This window comes from Oncorhynchus masou, chromosome 26 (genome assembly GCF_036934945.1).
Source record: "Oncorhynchus masou masou isolate Uvic2021 chromosome 26, UVic_Omas_1.1, whole genome shotgun sequence".
In the NCBI taxonomy this organism is placed as follows: domain Eukaryota; kingdom Metazoa; phylum Chordata; class Actinopteri; order Salmoniformes; family Salmonidae; genus Oncorhynchus; species Oncorhynchus masou.
In genome coordinates this window covers 18,239,348-18,260,610 of record NC_088237.1, presented here as the reverse complement: position 1 = coordinate 18,260,610, position 21,263 = coordinate 18,239,348, and the positions used below count along the sequence as shown (strand labels likewise).

The 21,263-nt window shown below is 44.0% G+C and overlaps 1 protein-coding gene across 2 annotated transcripts; it reads right to left on the bottom strand.

The window, feature by feature from the left end:
- Positions 1-12,079: 12,079 nt before the first annotated feature.
- LOC135514936 (mitochondrial inner membrane protease ATP23 homolog) lies at positions 12,080-20,112 on the bottom strand. Of its 2 annotated transcripts, none has more exons than XM_064938686.1 (6): positions 19,426-20,112; positions 19,096-19,141; positions 13,557-13,638; positions 13,311-13,433; positions 13,112-13,195; positions 12,080-12,824 (listed from the first exon to the last, which is right to left on the bottom strand). In XM_064938686.1, the coding sequence occupies exons 1-6, from the start codon at positions 19,574-19,576 to the stop codon at positions 12,621-12,623; spliced, it is 690 nt and encodes a 229-aa protein (XP_064794758.1). In that variant the 5' UTR covers positions 19,577-20,112; the 3' UTR covers positions 12,080-12,620. The 2 variants fall into 2 exon arrangements, with proteins under 2 accessions (XP_064794758.1, XP_064794757.1); XM_064938685.1 differs by having other exon boundaries at positions 13,311-13,448; positions 19,426-19,749.
- Between the last annotated feature and the right edge of the window lie 1,151 nt (positions 20,113-21,263).

Below are 21,263 nucleotides of genomic sequence, written 5' to 3'. Positions count from 1 at the left end.
TTTTCAGTGGTATTGTTAACAAACACGCTCCCATTAATAAAATGATAATTAAAAACAGGTTCAGCCCCTGGTTCGAACGTGATCTTGCAGAGTTACTCCACCTCAAGAATTGCATTTGGCGAAAGGCTCAGCACACGCATACTCGTTTAGGCAAATGAGAAATAAGTGCACTCAGGCTATACTGAAGGCCAAAGTTAGCTAGTTTAAGGAGCAGTTCTCTCTCTGTGGGTCTAACCCCAAGAAGTTCTGGAAAACGGTTAAAGACCTGGAGAATAAACCCTCCTTGTCACGACTTCTACCGAAGGTAACTCCTCTTCCTGTTCTGATGGCGCTTGGCGGTCGGCGTCGCCTGTTTACTAGTCACCACCGATCCCTTTTCCCTTTTCTGTTTCCCTTTTCTAGTTGTCTGTGATCCTTTTCACACTTGGTTTCATTTGCATTTATTTCTGTGTGTATATAGGGCACCTGTTGCCTGCCTTAGTTCGTGCGGGATTAGACTTGTGTGTGTTGCGCTCGATTATATTCGATGTTTGTTGTTTTCACAATTAGGCACGTGTATCTAAAGTGTTGGAACTGTGTTGAGTTTCTGAGTTTAAGAGCATAGTTTTGGGATTTTCTTGTGTGCCATTTTTGTATTGGTGGACTATATGATTAAACACGCTTCTCAGACATCCCTGCTCTCCTGCGCATGACTCCTACACCTTATCACAGAATGCCGCACCAAATCTATGGAGTCAGCAGGATTTGACGCACACGGCAGTGTTACACCGGCTGGGGACCGCCATGGATCGTCCGGCTCGTCCGGCTCTTTCGGGAGGTGAGAGCGTGAACGCCCTCGTCTCCTGCCTCTCAGGTAAAGCCCTGGAGTGGGCCAACGCGGTATGGAACGATACTGACTCGGCGAGGGACCACTACCCAGAGTTCACCCTCCGTTTTTGGGCCGTGTTCGATCACCCACCTGAGGGCCGAGCGGTGGGTGAACGGCTGTTCCATCTGAGGCAGGAGAAGAGGAGTGCTCAGAACTTTGCTCTAGAGTTCCGGACCTTGGCCGCTGGCGCGGGATGGAACGACAGGGCCTTGATCGATCACTATAGGTGTAGTTTGTGTGAGGACGTCCGTAGAGAGCTGGCCTGTAGAGACACCACCCTCTCCTTAGACCAGTTGATCGACATGTCCATTCGGTTGGACAACTTGCTGGCAACCCGTGGACATCCAGATCGGGTTCTGTCAGTTCCATCCCCCAGCTCCTCCACTCCAACACCCATGGAGTGAGGAGGTGCTGCAGCGAGGGCGACAGGAGGAGGTGGCCTTTCCTGTGCCAGTGGTGGTCGCAGAGGGCACACTGCTGATCGGTGCTGGGGGGGTCCTCCAGGGAGTCGATTCGCCAAGCCGAGCACTGCTTGGACACCTCAGGTGAGTTGGCACCAGGCTCACCCAGAGCCCCCTGTTGGTCACATGTATGTATGGATTGTTTTTCCTGAATTTTCCCCTCTTTCCCAGCGTAAGGCGCTAGTAGATTCAGGTTGGAGGAGTGCTCAGGCAAGTGTGTAGGAGTTTCCATTGGTGCTACAACGGTGGAGAGTCCAGACCAAGTCTCCACTGTGCGCATTCCCTCAGAATATGCCTATTTGGCTCTCGCCTTCTGTAAAAAGAGGGCGACCCAATTACCACCTCATCGACGAGGGGATTGTGCAATAAATCTCCTGGTAGGCGCTGCACTTCCCAGGAGTCACGTGTACCCCCTGTCCCAGGAGGAGACGGTGGCTATGGAGACATACATATCTGAATCTCTGGGGCAGGGGTACATTCGGCCCTCCATCTCACCTGCCTCCTCGAGTTTCTTTTTTGTGAAGAAAAGGGAGGGAGGGCTGCGTCCGTGCATTGACTATAGAGGTCTAAATTCCATCACTGTGAGGTAGAGTTACCCGCTACCTCTCATTGCCACGGCAATTGTGAGTGGAAGACAGCGTTTAGTACCACATCCGGCCATTATGAGTACCTCGGCATGCCGTACGGGTTGAAGAATGCTCCATCAGTCTTCCAATCTTTTGTAGACGAGATTCTCAGGGACCTGCACGGGCAGGGTGTGGTGGTTTACATCGATGATATTCTGGTCTATTCCACTACACGCGCCGCGCATGTGTCTCTGATGTGCAAGGTACTTGGGCGACTGTTGGAGCATGATCTGTATGTCAAGGCCTTGGGCATCGAAATTTCCACATCGGGGTTGGTGATGGAGTGTGACCGCATTGCAGCCGTGCGTAATTGGCCGACTCCAACCACGGTAAAGGAGGTGCAGCTGTTCTTAGGGTATGCCAATTACTACTGGAGGTTTATCCGGGGTTTTGGGCAGGTGGCTGCTCCCATTAAATCACTGCTGAAGGGGGGGCCGAAGGGGGGCCGATGCGTCTGGGATGGTCGGCTGAAGCGGACAGGGCTTTTGGTCGCCTGAAGGCTCTTTTTACCACGGCTCCCGTGCTGGCGCATCCAATCCCCTCTTTGGCATTCATAGTGGAGGTGGACGGGTCCGAGGCTGGGGTAGGAGCCGTGCTCTCCCAGCGCTCAGGTACGCCACTGAAGCTCCGCCCCTGTGCTTTCTTTTCTCAGAAGCTCAGCCCGGCGGAGCGAAACTATGATGTGGGGGATCGGGAGCTGCTGGCTGTTGTCAGGGCCCTGAAGGTGTGGAGACATTGGCTTGAGGGGGCTCAACACCCTTTTGTCATCTGGACTGACCACCGTAATCTAGAGTACATTCAGGCAGCGAGGAGACTGAACCCTCGTCAGGCAAGGTGGGCCATGTTTTTCACCTGATTAGGTTTACCATCTCCTATAGACCAGGCTCCCAGAACACTAAGACAGACGGACTGTCCCGAGTATATGATACGGAGGAGCGGGCCATCGATCCTGCGCCCATCCTCCCGGCTTCTTGCCTAGTGGCACCTGTGAGGTGGGAGGTGGACGCAGACATCGAGCGAGCGTCACGTGTTGAGCCTACTCCACCACAGTGCCCAGCGGGACGGGTGTACGTTCCACTGGAGGTTAGAGACAGGCTAATTTGGTGGGCTCACACGTCCCCCTCCTCTCGGTAGGATCGGTAGGATGGTGCGATGTCTTAGTGGGAAGTACTGGTGGTCCATTTTAGCCAAGGACGTGAGGGTTTATGTAGCCTCCTGCTCGGTGTGCACTCAGTGCAAGGCTCCTAGGCACCTGCACAGAGGGAAGTTACAGCCCCTTCCCGTTCCACAGCGGCCTTGGTCACACCTGTCGGTTGACTTCTTGACCGATCTGCCACCGTCACAGGGCAACACCACGATCCTGGTCGTTGTGGATCGGTTTTCTAAGTCCTGTCGTCTCCTCTCTTTGCCCGGTCTCCCTACAGCCCTACAGACTGCGGCGGCCCTGTTTACTCACGTCTTCCGGCACTACGGGGTGCCTGAGGACATTGTTTCTGATCAGTTCACATCCAGGGTGTGGAAGACGTTCATGGAACGTTTGGGCGTTTCACCCCAAGAGTAATGGTCGGGTGGAGAGAGTGAACCAGGATGTGGGTAGGTTTCTGCGGTCGTAATGCCAGGACCGGCCAGGGGAGTGGGCGAAGTACATTTCCTGGGCAGAGATGGCCCAGAACTCACTCCGCCACTCCTCTATGAACCTGTCGCCCTTCCAATATGTGTTGGGCTATCAGCCGGTCTTGGTACCATGGCATCAGAGCCAGACCGAGGCTCCTGTGGTGGACGATTGGGTGAGACGCTCAAGGGAAACCTGGGAGGCCGCCCACGGGTACCTTAAACGGGCCGAAGGGTGGCAGAAGGCCAGTGCTGACCGCCACCTCAGCGAGGCCCCGGTGTTCACACTGGGGGACTGGGTCTGGCTCTCGACCCGAAACCTGCCCCTCCGCCTGCCTGCCGGAAGCTGGGTCCGCGGTTTGTGGGGACATTTAAAGTCCTGAGGAGAATAAACAAGGTGTGTTATAGGTTACAGCTCCCCCTTATTACCGTATTAAACCCTCGTTTCATGTGTCTCTCCTCAGGCCGGTGGTGGCTGGTCCGCTTCAAGAATATGAGGTGCGGGAGGCCCCCCCCCCCCCCTGGACATTGGGGGGAGCGCCGGCGTATGCAGTTCGGTTCATACTGGACTCGAGGCGTTGGGTGGGGGGGGGCCTTCAGTACCTCGTGGACTGGGAGGGGTACGGTCCGGAGGAGAGATGCTGGGTGCCGGTGGAGGACGTACTGGATCCACCTATGCTAAGGGGGTTTCACCGACCTCCATCCGGATCTCCCTGCGCCTCGTCCTCCAGGTCATCCTCGAGGCAGGCGTCGGCGCTGTGGGAGCCGCGCATCAGGGGGAGGGGTACTGTCACGACTTCTACTGAAGGTAACTCCTCTCGGTGGTCGGCGTCACCGGTTTACTAGCCTCCACCGATCCCTTTTTCCTTTTCTGTTTGTTTTGTCTGTGATCTTTTTCACACCTGATTTTTAATTTGCGTTTATTTCTGTGTGTATATAGGGCACCTGTTGCCTGCCTAAGTTTGTGCGGGATTAGACTTGCGTGTGTTGCGCTCGATTATATTGTTGTTTGTTGTTTTCACAATTACGCACGTGTATCTAAAGTGTCGGAACTGTGTTTGTTCCTCCATGCGTTTGCAAGAGTTTCTGAGTATCGAGAGCGTAGTTTTGGGATTTTCGTCTGTGCCATTTTTGTATTGGTGGACTATATGATTAAACACGCTTCTCAGACGTCCCTGCTCTCCTGCGCCTGACTCCTACACCTCTCACCGAGACGCACCTTATCACACTCCTCCTCACAGCTGCCTGTGTCCCTTAAAGTTGATGATGTGTTTGTTACTGACAAGAAGGACATGGCTGAGCTCTTTAATCACCACTTCATTAAGTCAGTATTCCTATTTGACTCAGCCATGCCTCCTTGCCCGTCCAACATTTTCTCATCTCCCACCCCTTCTAATGCAACTATCCCTGATGCTTCTCCCTCTTTTTCCCATCCCAATCCCCGCAGGAGGGCTTTTTCTTTTTGGTCGGCCGTCATTGTAAATAATAATTTGTTCTTAACCGACTTGCCTAGTTAAATAAAGGTTCCATTTTTTTTAAATGTAGTGTTGAATGCTATTCTTGCTTTACCAATTATTTATTTCACATCTTCCTCCATCCACAGTTATCACACAACCTAGGTAGGTTAATATGACTACCTCCTCTAGGTGGTTGTTTCCATGGATATTGGTGCATTGTCTTTATTGTTGATCCTCATGACTTTCATTTTCGGGGGATTGATTTTAAGTCTGCTATAGCTGCTATTGTTTCTACAGTATGGGAGTCGCTGGTGAGTGTGTGCTAATAGTGCCAAATCATCAACAGAGATCCTCTAGCTGCTCGGTCAGGCTCCTCTGAATATGGGTTCGGTTATTGTTGGTTGTTTGTTTCAAGATCCAGTCGACACAAAGCTGGAAGAGGAAGGGACAGGGCAGGCAGCCCTGCCGAACCCCGATATGGACTTTTTTTCTGATGGACTTCCCTCATGAAGGACTTGACACTGCGTTCCTTGATAGGTGTGCTTAATGATATCCTGAATTTGGATGGGAATCCATAGTGTGCCATACGCTTCCTCAGCATCTCCCGGGCTGTACTGTGAAACACCTTTTCAAAATCAATAATGTTGACGTAGACAGGAGAGTTCCATTCTATGGATTGCTCCAAGATAATTCTGAGGGTTTTTTACCCACCACTTCTTGTAGTCTCTCTAATCACCTTAGTAGTAGCTAATTAATGTAAACACACTGTACACTTCGGATCCTAAATTGATCAAATGTTTGACCTTTCATCAAAATAAAACACATTCCTACAGTAACTGTGTGCTAGGCTGCATGTGTTTTACAATCCATTTTCCCTCAACAAAGTGCTGAACATTTTCAGTGAAAGGCATCAAATCTGTTCTTAACTGTTTCCCTAGCTCTGCGGCTCAGTCAAGGTAAATCCCCGTTGGTCAGAGTTTTTCGGGTTCACTTCCTTCTCATTGCTGCAGGACCACACGCACAGGGGTGTGACAAAGCCCCCAGATTGAGGGGACACTTATCAGGACTTCCAAACGCAGGGGACAACTCAAGGTCACTCTAAATTGGCTCACGAGAGAGATCTGTCCACAACCTCAAGGCAATCTGAGTCCTGCTCCTCCCTTCAATGATGTGTAACACCCCTGGCCACTCTGCGGCACTAAGAAGGCTGACCGCTGTCTTGCAAATGGAGCGAGAGCTAGAAGAAGGGAGTGATTCTCCTCTGTGTCCTTGGAGCAGAGACTAACAAAGAACTCAACGTCAGGGAGCGTTTAACACCACCATACTGTTATCTTATATCAAGTTTGATGGTAGGTTTGGCCTTCATATTGACAGTATGTTTCAAGATATTTCACATCATAGCCACTAGAGTAAGCTCTGACCTCAGACTATCAAAGCCATGGTCATAGTGACTTTTTGTCTTGCATCTTACTCACAGACACTACACAGCGGGATCAGGGAGAAAGTTTTCTTCACTGTTTCAGAGTCAAGTGTATGCAAAGGTTCTGCTGCACAAACTTCAAACTAATTGCCTCCCAGTATCAGGGGGGGGGGGATCTCTCCCTCCCTCTCAGAGCAGTGAGAGAAAGCAGAGCCGTGGGCTGTGGTGATTACTGGGGTGCAATGCCTCCTCAATGGAGCTCTGGGACAGTCATGTTGTGCACAGCAGAGGGGAGCAAACGCCAATTATCTTTTTCTCAGTTTCTCAGAATGTTGATCCTTGTGGCATATTAGTCTACATAGTAAATATGGATTACACTCCCCTTCCCCAACTGTAACTCTACCTAATTCTTGCTCCTGCTGTTGATGTCTATATTTGAACATTTGTTAAATATGAAAAGGTATTGAGTAATTTCCCCTTGCCTTGAACGTACATGGATTGAATCATCGTCTTCCTTTTGACACTGCACACATACACATAATGATGAACAAAATTCCATCTTCATTGATGCTTGAAAAACCTTGCTTTCATTCAAATGTATTTTTAATCAATAACATCAGTAATTCGAGGCCAAACTGTATTGTTTTGCAGTTATGTGTTTGAGTGTTGCCTCAAGGTGGAGGAGTGAGGCACATCATATCTGCCTCCTGATTCACGGACAGAAAATATTAATGAATTAGCCAATATTAATGACAAAAACACTATGTTTGTGGAGGAAAGTTTGTTAAGGTTATTGGAGTTAGCTGAAAGGATTAATTAATGAGCACATGGCTCACAGAGAGTAAAAGCAGCCCCCCTGCTCTTCCCCCAAGACATTGTCCAATGGTTGTTATGCTAAACACTTCATTAATACCACGCATATCATTAGTGGAAAATTAAGATTCAAATGCCAGCAGACATTAATTACCGCTGAAGAACTTGTCGAGCATTTCTGCCATGAATGCTAACAATCTGCCAAGAGTCATTTATGAACATTCGTTTCATCTCTGTCATCTAGCAGACACAATGAAGATGCTTCGTATCACTAAACCACCTGTTGTTCTGCCCTGACCTTACATGCTATGTATGTCTGAGAGCAGAGATTTAAACAATTGTTGTTGAATATGTTACACAGTTACACATTGATTATACTGTGGTGATGTAGATATGGTGATGACCTCATAGTGATCAAGCCAAAGTAGGGCCTCTAAATTGAGAGGGGACTAGCCTAATTATATTTTTCACTCATTAAAATCGTTTCACAAGAATACTAAGCCTACAGTGTTTCATTGGATCATTCATTGCAGAAGCTTGGTAATGAACACTTTTTTCTGTGGGGGAGGTTGAATATATAGGTGTTTTAAATTATAAATTGATCACAGCATTTTGAATGAACTATGTGTTCACATAAGAACTGTTTGACCAGGTAATTGATTTGCTAATATGTGCAGTTCGCCTTTAAAACAAGCCCGAGACTCAGTACCAATCCATTACATTTTAAAATATATATAAAGAAGAGGATGATGGCCATTGAGTCTGTGCCAACCTATAAACACCTTCTTAATTAAATTCCCTACACAGATAATTAATTGATTTCCAACCGCCATGCTGAGCACCTCTTACAGCAGTTACCTGCTGGGCAAGTTAATCGTCAGGTTAGATGCTTAGCCTGAGGTGGCTTTGTGCTGTGAATTATAATGATAGCTAGTTGTTTCAATTCCATCAGAGTGAGCTGATAACAGTTTTCCTAATCATATTAATACCCATAATGCCACAATGTGGGCACTTCTTAATTTACAATATGCCTGCATATCACATATATTTCATTTTTATCATTCATAACATAAGTGATCATTTAACATCCCTAAAGGCGGTAGTAAACCAGCTGATATTTGTTAAGTTTTAGTGCATCATGATTATTATTATTTTGATGTATTGAGTGGTTTGCAAGGACATTAAATGATTCAGGAATCCATCTTTAGAGAAGCAACCTTGTCCTCGATAAGCTGAAAGTCATTGTCCACTTCAGGGAGAAGAACATGCACTGATGGACTCAATATTCTTCTTTTGTTATGGCATTACAAAAGAGTGAGGGAGATTGGGCAGTGCATGACCATCTTAGCAAAACAAATGACCTAACCTTTTATATCACTACTCAGAACTCTTAATTTGGACTTAAATGAAACCTCATTAAACATCCAAAAAAAGTGTGACAATGTACTGTCGTTTTAATTGTTATGGTAATCACCATACACAACAGATATGGAGAAACAGGCAATAACTGGCTAAAATACACCTTTAACATAATGGTGGACACATGCCAGGGTGTTTTGAAAGACAGATAACATTGGCAGGATCAATATACTGTAAATTCTACTGGACTAGTCTCTCTCCAGCTGTTTTTTACCTATGTTTCATGTTTACACTTCAGTGTATTACACTTCAGCATGCTACTTAGCTCACTCTCTGGACTGGAAGAGCCATCCAAATAGAACGAGTACCTGCTCCAGTCCTGGCGTAATAAGCTTGGTTTCACACCTGCCTCTTCAAAACTGTACCGTGGGCTGTCCCTGCCAAAAATGTCAAGAACAATCCAGTGGCAACATTACTAACGAGCCATGCTTTCAAAATGCTGGGAACCTATTCGTGGAATTTGGCACACACCGGATTCCTTCTGTTTTTCAAGTTTAAAGATGACTTCCAAAAACATTATACCAAACACAAGTTCATGTTTTTAGTGTTACTCCTCGCAACTAAATCTGGAATTATTCAAATTGAACACATTAGTTCACCAGTGAGGTCTGGGTTAATGTGTTGTCCTAGAGTAGATTAGAGTTGGCAGGGGGCTTAAATGATGCTGGAACATTCTAATTAGAACTCAGTGGGAGCTGCCTGTTTAAATGGATGGAGTAATGAGATGAGTCATTCTCTCAGTGGTAACTTAATCACCATGCTGTATTTTACCCTACAAAGGCCTGGCATTCACCTGAACCAGGGCTCATTGAAATGGATTAAATCATCTGTATCACTAAAACTGTGATTGCACTTTCTTCTGTCTTCTTTATGGAGTCGAATCGACCACTGTAGCCTGAAGTTTGATACATCAAGACTGCCATCCTAAGGACAATGATGGTACTACAGATAAGATGACTGCTGATGTGTCATAGGTCTTGAATGCAATGATCAATATTGAGCATGCAGATGTGCGTAGCATTTATATATTCGTCATTGGTTCTGCACTTCAACTGAGATGTATGAAATCACCCATCATGTACAGGAGTCAACTGCTTGGTCCTATGTGAACCAAGTCAGTCAGTTCCAATTCAAAAATCATGTTGCTAAAGTTGTTTTACAGAAGGCAGATTTGGGGAAAATACCATAAAGGAAGGACCTATTGAATTAGATTACAAATTACACCAGCTATTCAAACAAGTATAAAAGTCAGAAATCCACATACTCAGGTGTATGTATGGAACAAAAAGGATCATGTCACAAAGCACAGTGTTGTTCAATATGGCAATTAACATAGTTAAATTGATAATTCTACAAGTAATTGTATTGTTTTATATGAATGGCAGTATATTTTATTGTGTGGTATTCCCATAGTCCTTTGGATAATATCCTCTAACTGCTGTTGTTTACTAGTTATTATGCAGTTAACACTAATCCCCTGCTTGCCTATGAGGGTGTCATTTTTTGCAAACTACACAAATGAACCTCATCTTCTTTTCTTTGTCTTATTCAACCAACTCTTCTTGTTGTTTGATCCCATGTAAAATATATGCCCTCTGTAGTGCCTGTTGGTGGAGTATACATTAAAGACAAGTACAGTGTAACTTTCACCACACTATTTCTAATTACAATTCAAATGTCGTAGTCGATGTCTGGACTCTTTGCGATAGACTGAGTCACCATATGCAGTATATGGTGTGGGAAGATTATGAGGCTAATTCCCGCGGAACCGTTCCACATTAATCCAAAGAAGGATAACGGATTCTCAAAATGCTAATGTCCTATAAAAATGTCCCCAGTTACATTTTACAGGGGAAGTTTATAAGATGTAGAGGTAGTGTTTTCTATCATCTGTCTGGAGAATAAGTTTGTTGTTTTTTAACTTTTCCCCCCACACACTTAGAGAGGCCTCAGCTGCACTGACATTCAGAGGACAACAGTGGACCTTAAAATATAGGTGAGAATCAGTGGAGGCTCCTCAGAGGAGGAAGGGGAGGATCACCCTCCACAGTGAATTTCATAAAAATGTATGTCCTGAATACAAAGTGTTATGTTTGGGGCAAATCCAACACAACACATCACTGAGTACCACTCTTCATATTTTCAAGCATGGTGGTGGCTGCATCGTGTTATGGGCCTACTTGTCATCTGCAAGCATGGTGGTGGCTGCATCATGTTATGGACCTACTTGTCATCTGCAAGGGTGGTGGCTGCATCATGTTATGGACCTACTTGTCATCTGCAAAGATTTGAGAGTAAAAATAAATAAATGAAGAAAACTGAATAAAACTAAGAAGAGGTAAAACCCAAGAGGAAAATCTGGTACTGTCAGCTTTCCAACAGACACTGGAGTTGCTTGCCAAGACGACATTGAATGTTCCTAAGTGGCCTACTATGAAGTGTTGACTTAATAAATTGGCTTGAAAATCTATGGCAAGACTTTAAAAAATGGCTGTGTAGCAATGATGAACAACCAACTTGACAGAGCTTGAAGAATTTAAAAAAAGAATGATGTGCAAACATTGTGTTATCCAGGTATGCAAAACTCTTATTCGAGATTTGGAGACAATTTATGCTTGATCCAAAGATGTGGTCGTAGGCGCAGTATGGCTTGTGTGACTCAATTGCGGAGCCTCGCGGAGGCAAAGTTGAGCTCTACCGCATCGGCGTGCGTCTCTCAAATGTTTTAACAATATGGAGGGCTCCGTATAGACATGACTGGTTGGCGGTAGGTGAGAGTAGGAGGTCCTGTATAAACACAAACTCATTTCCTTTACAACAGCTCTGAGCTGTTCGGCGAAGCACAAGAAGTATGAATGCCATGATTTCTGCGAAAGCCATATCACCATAAATGCTGCACAGCCAGTGCAGATGTCAGATTGAACATGCAGCGTCTTCACCCAGAAAGACTCACAGCTTTCATCGCTGCTAAAGGTGATTCTAACATGTATTGACTCAGGGGGTTAATAAATACATATGTAATGAAGATGCTTTATTTTTTATATTTTAATCCCACTTTGTAACACCACAAAATGTAGAAAAAGTCAAAGGGTGTGTATACTTTCAGAAGGCGCTGTATATAGTCTTGAGAAGTAACATCACTTGTACAACTTGTTCAAGAAATTATTTGCTCATCTGATGGATAAATTATTTGCTCACCTGATGGATAAAGGAAGGATGCTGACATGAATTGATGCATGCTTCTTGATAACATGAAACATGCGTATTTAGATTTCATACTGTCTTCAGGGAATGCTGTGTCTGTTCAATGTAACTTGGGTATGAACTGAGCACTTTGTAGAATTCGTTTTTAAAAACTTTTGTCAATTCATAAATGCTAATGCGATAATAATCAAGGCTCAATATCATATTCATAATAATAAAATATTTATTTCAACAAGTTGACTTATTCAGTACAGTACAATAAAATCTATTAACAGTGAACTCCCAGTTCTCAGTCATTGTATGTCCACATGGCAGAGTAGAGGGGTGGACAGTCCCCCTTGGAAATGTGTCCCCACCTTTCAGTCTTCAAATAAGTTTTACAGGCATCATATACCCTTCACAAACACCAACTTCGGAACAGCTGTAAAAGTATGACCAAAAAATATTTGCCAAATTTATCAATATCCAAAAGGAAACCACTCCATCACATTATTTAGCTTTAGCATTAGAGTACTCAAAAGTCACATGCCATAAAAACATATAATTTATTATATCCTTTGATTTATTTAAATGACAGAGAGAAAGAACTCTGAATATTTCCCTTCAGGAGGTAATTTCATACAATTTTTGACACAGTCATTCTGCTGAGGGCAGTGGTAGGTTGCCCAGCTTTCTGCAAGGATCCTCACAATAGCACCCATGGAAATTAAATTACAATTAATTTGTACACGTAATAAAACATTAAAGGTTTGCGGAATACCGATCTCGATTCTCAAAATCTCTGTAGGCAAACTTGGCGTCCTTCTTGTCATGTGGGATGCGGCCGAAAGGGGCGTGGTCATTGAAGCAGGTGTCGAATACCTCGTCCACCACTTTCTCTGCCTCCTCTCGGCTCACCTTCCTAACAGCAAGGATGGAACGCAAGGCACGTCCCCGAACACATTCCTGATAGGTAGTAGTAAATGGGTTAGGTAGGGAGTTCTTCATGTGAATATTGGTCATCATTAGCACTTCTTGTTAATCGCTAAGCACTGAAAAAGGCAGTGCTATACTTGTTATTACATTGTACTACAGTTTCAACTAAACAGGTTGTCAATTCAAACATAACATTCCACGGGATGGGGAAAAAAATCATGTTATGCTATACCATGAAGGATAGCAGTTTTGACTGAAATACATACAAGTAAGAATAATTTTGTTTGCAGTGAATTCACATGATCTCCAGATATTACCTGATGGTGCTTCTTGAGGCCAAAGTTGAACCTGGATACTTCATTATGGAAAGAGCAATCCCCACTGAGATTGGCTGCTCGAATCTGAAAAAACAAAAGAGCCGAACAATTAACATGACTTCCTTTAAAAACACAATTAAAACTGAGCACAAACACAGTTCATTTCCCCATAACATGCACGTTTATCTCTTGGTCTCACCTCTGAGCAGGCCAAGTGCTTGAAGTTGTTAAACCAATCCACATGCGCCCGGCAGTGGTCAAAGGCATGGATGAGCTCATGTGTAACCACTCGGTTCATGTGGGACTGCTGGTGAATATTATTCTGACACAAAACAATCTAGAAATGGGAAGGGGGAAAAACAATTGGTATCTTACAGATATGATACAAAGTACACAGTGTAGCATGTGAACCTGTACACAAAGGTAACGGTTCTAGCTGTCTTACTTGTGATGATGTTGCATCAAAACCACCACTGACAGTCCCATCACAGTCTTCACAGGAGAAATGTCTATCTTTGTACACTGCACTGAAGAGACAAAATAATACTTGACAAAGGGGTGGCATAATGATGTCAAATGTACATTAGCATGGAAGAAAAATAAGGAAAAAAACAGCATGATATATCTATTACATCACATGTCAAACTCATTCCACAGAGGGCAGAGTGTCTGCGGGTTTTTGCTCCACCCCTGTACATGACTGATGAATTAAGGTTAGTAATTAGTAAGGAACTCTCCTCACCTGGTTGTCTAGGTCTTAATCAAAAGAAAAAAAAGACACTCGGTCCCCGGTATAATTAGTTTGACACCCCTGTGTTACCTACAGTGACTGTACAAAACATAGTTGTTTTTTTTTCCTTTCACCTTTATTTAACCAAATAGGCTAGGTGAGAACAAGTTCTCATTTACAACTGCAACCTGGCCAACATAAAACAATGCAGTGCGACACAAACAACAACACAGAGTTACACATGGATTAAACAAGCGTAGAGTAAATAACACAATAGAAGAAAAAAAAAACATTAGGACACCTGCTCTTTCCATGACAAACTGACCAGGTGAAAGCTATGATCCCTTATTGATGTCACTTGTTAAATCCACGTCAGTGTAGATCAGTGGGATTCAAAGTTGGGGTCGTGACACCACTAGGGAACTGCACTGGCGTCGCCAATTAAAAATAAATAATTTACATAATACAGTAAGAGTACAGATTATTGTATGGGACAATGCACAAACATTTTACAGAGTAAATATATTTATTGGTTTATTTTCATTCATTTTAAGAGATGAAAATGCAATGAATTTAAGGTTATTTGTTAATGTAAAAAAATCTGAATTTTCTTGGGCGAAAAAGTTTGAATACCACTGGTGTAGATGGATGGGAGGAGACATGGATTGTGTTCCATTCAGAGGCTGAATGTGCAAAACAAAATAATTAAGTGCCTTTGATAGTAAGTGCCAGGCACATCGGTTTGATTGGGTCAAGAACTGCAACGCTGCTGGGTTTTTCAAGCTCAACAGTTTCTGTGTGTATTAACAATGGTCCACCACCCAAAGGACATCCAGCCAACTTGACGACTTTGGGAAGCATTGGAAGTCAACATGGGCAAGCATCCCTGTGGAACACTTGACACCTTGTAGAGTCCATGCCCCAACTAATTGAGGCTGTACAGAGGGCAAAAGGGGGTGCAACTCAATATTAGGAAGGTGTTCCTAATATTTTGTACACTCAGTGTATAATATAATAGATAATGTAGCAAAACTTTAATGACATCATTATTTTATTTATTTTACCTTTATTTAACTAGGCAAGTCAGTTAAGAACAAATTCTTATTTTCAATGACGGAACAGTGGGCCTGTTCAGGGGCAGAACGACAGATTTGTACCTTGTCAGCTCAGGGGTTTGAACTTGCAACCTTCCAGTTACTAGTCCAACACTCTAACCACTAGGCTACCCTGTGGTTAGAGCTTGACTTCTGTCCATGTGACTAAAGCCTTATAATATGTCTTATTCAAATTGTAATGTCTGTCTTACAAAAATCTAAACGTAACATGTAATATGTTTGTACCCTGTTTCATGAGCTGAAAAAAAGATCCTGGAAATTTTCCATAAGCACAGATGCTTATTTCTCTCAAAATGTGTGTACAAATTTGTTTACATCCCTTTAGTGAGCACTCGTGAAAATCCATCCACCTTACAGGTGTGGCATATCAAGAAGCTGATTAAACAGCATGATCATTACACAGGTGCACCTTGTGTTGGGGACAATAAAAGGCCAGTAAAATGTGCATTTTTGTCACAAAATACAATGCCACACATGTCTCAAGTTGAGGGAGCGTGCAAATGCCATGTTGACTGCAGGAATGTCAACCAGAGCGGTTGCCAGAGAATACAATTTTAATTTCCCTACCATAAGTTGCCTCGAATGTCATTTTAGAGAATTTGGCAGTACATCAACTGGCCTCACAATCATAGACCATGTGTAAACACATCAGCCCAGACCCTCCACATCCAGCTTCTTCACCTGCGGGATCGTCAGAGACCAGCCACCTGGACAGCTGACGAAACATGGGTTTTGCACAACCGAAGAATTTCTGCACAAACTGTCAGAAACCATCTCAGGGAAGCTCATCTGCATGCTCGTCATCCTCACCAGGGTTTTGAAGTTCATCGTCATAACTGACTTCAATGGGAAAATGCTCACCTCGATGGTCACTGGCACACTGGAGAAGTGTGCTCTTCACGGACGAATCCCAATTTCAACTGTTCCCGGGCAGATGGCAGACAGCGTGTGTAGTGCCGTGTGGTTTGCAAGTGGTTTGCTGATGTCAACGTTGTGAACAGAGTGCCCCATGGTGTCAGTGGGGTTATGGTATGGGCAGGCATAAACTATGGACAATGAACACAATTGCATTTTATCGATGGCAATTTGAATGCACAGAGATACCATGACGAGATTCTGAGGCCCATTGTCAAGCAATTAATCCGCTGCCATCACCTCATGTTTCAGCAGGATAATGGCCCCGTGTCCCAAGGATCTGTAAACAATTCCTGGAAGCTGAAAATGTCCTAGTTTTCCCACGGCCTGCATACTCACCAGACATGAAGCCCATTGAGCATGTTTGGAATGCTCTGGATCGACGTGTACAAAAGCGTGCTTCAGTTCTCGTCTATATCCAGCAACTTCGCACAGCCATTGAAGAGGAGTGGGACAACATTCCACAGGCCACAATCTACAGCCTGATCAACTCTATGCAAAGGACATGTGTCACGCCTCATGAGGCAAATGGTGGTCACACCAGATACTGACTGGTTTCCTTATCCACGCCCCTATCTTTTTTTAAAGGTATCTGTGTCCAACAGATGCACGCATATCTGTATTCCCAGTCATGTGAAATTTGTAGATTAGGGCTTTAATGAATTCATTTAAATTAACTGATTTCCTGTAACTCAGCAAAATCTGAAATTGTTACATGTTGCGTTTATATTTTTGTTCAGTGTACAATAAATCAATGTCATGGCAGCTAGACCCGAGTAACGTGTTTTTTGCAATGAATGAGCTGCGCCGGGTGATACAAGGAGGAAACACAGCCCTGGGATTGGATGGGCTATGCTATGAGCAACTTAAACACCTGGATGATTTGGTACTGGAGGAGGTACTGGTGTTAATGAATACAGTATGAGAAGAAGGGGCATTACCAGTACTGTGGAAACATGCCTTAGTGGTACCAACTGTAAAACTGCGAAAAGAAGCATCACACCCGGGTTCATACAGACCCATAGCGTTGACCTCTGTATTGTGTTAAGTAATGGAAAGAATGGTCACAGACAGATTAGTACATATGTTTGAGAGTAAATGTATGTTTTCCTCATACCAGAGTGGTTTTAGGTTAGGAAGGTGTACTATGGACTCAGTGCTAGTACTGGACTGTGATATAAAGAAGGCGCTGGCCAACAAGGAGGGAGTGGTGGTGTTGTTTCTGGACATTGAAATGGCATACGACATGCTCTGTAAAGGGGAACTGCTGCTGGAGCTATATTCTGCTGGGGTGAGTGGTTGCTGTTTAATTGGATCCAGGATTTCTTCAAGAACCGGACCACACAGGTCGAAGTTGGTGGAGCTTATTCTGAGTTAGTGGGGATAGAGAATGGGACACCGCAGGTAAGTGTAATTAGTCCAGTTTTCTTTAACATAAATGGTGAATGCCATGTTCCAGGATGTTGGGCCTGGTTTGGGCCTTTCCCTGTTTTCCGATTATGGGGCGCTCTGGAAAAGAGGAAGGAATATCCTGTTTGTGGTCCAGAAAGTGCAAGAGGCAATGGAAAAGGTGGTGGATTGGGCAGATAAGTGGGTTTAGAATTTTAGAATTTAGATTTAAGCAGCAAAGAGCAAGTTTGTAATTTTGTGATTTAAAAGAAAGAAGGTTGTGCAAGGGCTTGAAATGTGTGGTTGACTGTTGGACCGGGTCAAGGCATTCAAATTCATGGAGGTTTGGCTACAACACTACAGATGTTGGATGTGGTACAGGCAATTGCGCTGTGGTTGTGCTGTGGGGCATTTCAAACTACCCCTATCCCTGCATTGTTGCCTGAAATGGAGGAGTTTCCGTTGAGGCTACAACTAGCTAAGCTGGCATTGCGCTATGGGATGAAAGTGCAGGGGCATGTATCATCTCACCCTGCAAGGTGTCTGTTAGGAGAGGCATGGGAATGGGGAGAGGGAACTGGAGTGAGAAGAGGTAGGCCAAGCTATCTGACCCAAGTGCACTAATGGGGGGTGGAGTCAGGAATGGTAGGTCTGGAAGTGGGGGTCCCTGTCTGCTGGCTGTGTGTTCCTCGGAGGCTGTTGCCAGAGCCTGATGTTGACATGAACATTCTTGATGTAATAAGGACTAAGGACTGTAGAGAGCCTTCTCCGGTGGTTGAGGCCCATCTGCCGTGAGCCTGGGGGTCCCTACTTACACATATTCACAGATGGATCAAAGAAACCAGGCAGTGGGAGAGCAGAGTTTGGGATACATGTTCCCAGTTTCAGATACATCAGGGGAGGCAGCTGTCTGATGGAGTTTCAGTCTTCTCTGCTGAAATGCTAGTACTAGTGTGACCATTGGGATGGGTCGAATAAGTGGGCCCTAAAACTGTGTTTTGTGTTCAGACTCTGCTGCCAGCCTCGTTGCGCTGAGAAAAGGGAAGTCAAAGGCACACCCAGACCTGATAATAGAGCTGATGATGTATCTTTATGAGGTGGGGCAGAAAGGCTGCAAGGTAGGTTTTCTGTGGGTCCCAACTCATGTTGGGGTAGGAGGAAATGAGGCAGCCGATATGGTGGCAAAGGCCGCTTTCAGGAGGGAGATGTGGTGGTCCCATCAGGGGGGATGGAATGTAGGAGCATCATAGCGAAGGTGTTGAGCAGGAGTGGCAACGTGAATGAGAGAGAGAGGAGCGGGGTAGGAAGTTTTTGTCTTTCCAGAATTCTAAGAGGAAGGGTAGTAGGTATCTGGGGAGGGAAAGGAGGGATGGGGTTCTGTTGATGAGGCTGAGGTTTGGGCATTGTGGATTGGGAAGTGTGTTATTGTTAGTGGAGAAACACCCAGATGGCAAGTCGGAGGAATGTGGGGAGGTAGAGACTGTACTACTGTGATGCATGTTCTGTTATAGCAGACAGTATGCTGAGGATAGGAGGATATTTTTCTGTGAGCTGACTAAATTGGGTGTAACCACATTTTCGCTTGTAACTATTTTGGCCTCAAATGACAGGCGGAGCAAAATAGAAAGGAAGCTGTTGTGGTTTCTTTATTCCATCTTCTTGCAACTAGGCTATTTATATAATGAAGTGTGCTTTTCACTCTCCAGCCTGAGAAAGGCAACAATACGCATTACAGTGTCTAGTCTGCCGGTAACTGATAGGAAGAAGAAGAATTATGGCAGCTGACAGCTGTGTTGCGTTGTGATTGATGATGATAGTGGCTGGCTGACACTTACCATCCTGAGCTTTTCATGGCTCCAAGGAGAAGCTTTGCATATGGACCTGAAAGGGAGATAGAATGAGATTAGGCCTAATCGGTTATGCACCATGACAGCAATCAGGTCATTCAACAACTAGCGTATAACTAACTGGCTTACTCATGACAGTCTCTTTACTGTTCAACGATTGCTAGCTAGTTGGCTAGCTAAGCTTGCTAGAAACATGGCTATGACGTATATGACAAATGTAAACAGTGCATCAATGGTTACACGGTCATCTAGCTAACTATTGCCATGCGATATATTTGAGGATGACAGACATATCAGCTTGCTAGCCTGTTAGCTTACTTGTTTCCATTGCGAATTGTAGCATGACCTGACATTTGTGATTGAAAGTGAACAAGCTTTCTGCTATCGATCCCTTTTGGAACTTTCCCGAATTCCTCTCCGGGAAAAGGTTATATCCATAGTCCTCTTCTTGCTGTTCAGTTTGAGCCATTGCATGAAAATAGTTTCTAAAATAGGTACTTAGAGCTTAGCAACGAGAGGTCGTTCTGTATTTCAAATCACGTGGTAAACCAGACAGAGATAAAAGTAGTTTGATATTAGATATTCGTTTTTCAATCATCAATAGCTCTTACACGGTGTGCCATGACTATGATAATGATATACTGTATTTTTAAAACAATATTTTATATGAGAGAAAGAGATGTATGGAGAAAAATTCACACTTTTTTTCTATCTATCCATCCATGCTGATTCAGAATATACCATTTTCAAGTCAAGGCATGCTTGGATCAATAGCTATTGACAAGAGAAAACAGAATATCCAGTATAAAACTAATTTTACCTTGTAAACGAGAGGTGAAATATTCAATTAATGTCTGCGACAACATTGTTGCTAGCTTGATTTCGAAAATACATTTGCTTTTTCTAATATAATTACAAACTAGGTTTATTGAAACACAACTCCATGCATTGGCATGTGACATTAACTGCGTGCACGTTCGGTACAGTGTTGCCAACTACCTTTCAGGGAAAGTTGCTAGAGGCAGGTCGATTTGTTGCTAAAAGTTGCTAAATGACGTTGAGATGTCATTGCGTGATGACGCCATGACGTAATAACGTAAAACTGCGTCGTTACACAGAATACACAATAACGTTACTCAAATTGACTGGCCATCTCGGCGAAAAACATGATTTGACATTTGTTAGTTTAAATTTGTTTATTTATTATCATATTTTTATTTTTAAAAGTAATATAAACACAACACATTTTATATGATCACATTTGTATTTTTAAACACAACACATTGAATTATAGAACAATTGCACATTATTGAACAATTAAATTGTATTTATTTTATTTTTAACTATTAAACCTACACATTCTGAACAATTAAAGTTTTAAGCGGTGTATTGGTAGTTAATTAACATGTTACCTAACTGATCAACATTTATAGGTACAGGCTAATACCAAGGTATATATGTTATCTCATTGAACAAGCAACTTAACTCAAATAATGAGGTATGTGCTAGGCAACTCTCTCCCAAGTTGTTGTGCTGCTTGGCTGGCTAGCTGCTCAATGGTCTCCTCCAGATATTGCCACTGTTCTCACACACACTGCAGTACACACTACCACCATCAGATGTGTGTCTCTGCCAGTTCCAGAAAGTCCACTCCTTGCGTACGTACTGTAAATATGATGAAACATCCTCTTCATCTTCACTGTCCACCTGCATTGTCATGGAGCTGGAACCAGCAGTAGAGGATGGAGAGGCCTTAAAGCTGTATGCTGCTGTGGTGCCAAACTGCTGCAGAACTTCACTTGGTAGTTTATGCTGGTAACAGGTATCACCAGCCAGCTTCAGTCCATACCACACCAGGTGTATGGAGTTGAGAGTGTGAAGTGACATTCTATTTCTTAACTTTGACTTGACCACACTCATTTGGCTGAACAGCCGTTCAACTTCCGCATTTGAGTGTGGTAAGGAGAGGACAGTGAGTGCAGCTTTGCAGTTCTTCAAATGGATTTGACCCGGAAGAGTCCGTGTAGTTATTGACTTCACTCCAAAACTCGTCTGTATTTTCAGTTGAGTCCCACCGAAACAGAAGGATGTTTCTCCATTGGAAACAATTTGATCAATTGTTTGGGGCTGGTATCCCAGTAGCTCAGCTACTTTAA

Coding starts and splice junctions, on each gene's coding strand:
- LOC135514936 (XM_064938685.1), bottom strand. CDS start 19,576: ATGGCTCAAACTGAACAGCAAGAAGAGGACTATGGATATAACCTTTTC. Junction 19,142..19,425: donor ACAATTCGCAATGGAAACAA/GTAAGCTAACAG, acceptor TCTCCCTTTCAG/GTCCATATGCAAAGCTTCTC. Junction 13,639..19,095: donor GCCATGAAAAGCTCAGGATG/GTAAGTGTCAGC, acceptor TTGTCTCTTCAG/TGCAGTGTACAAAGATAGAC.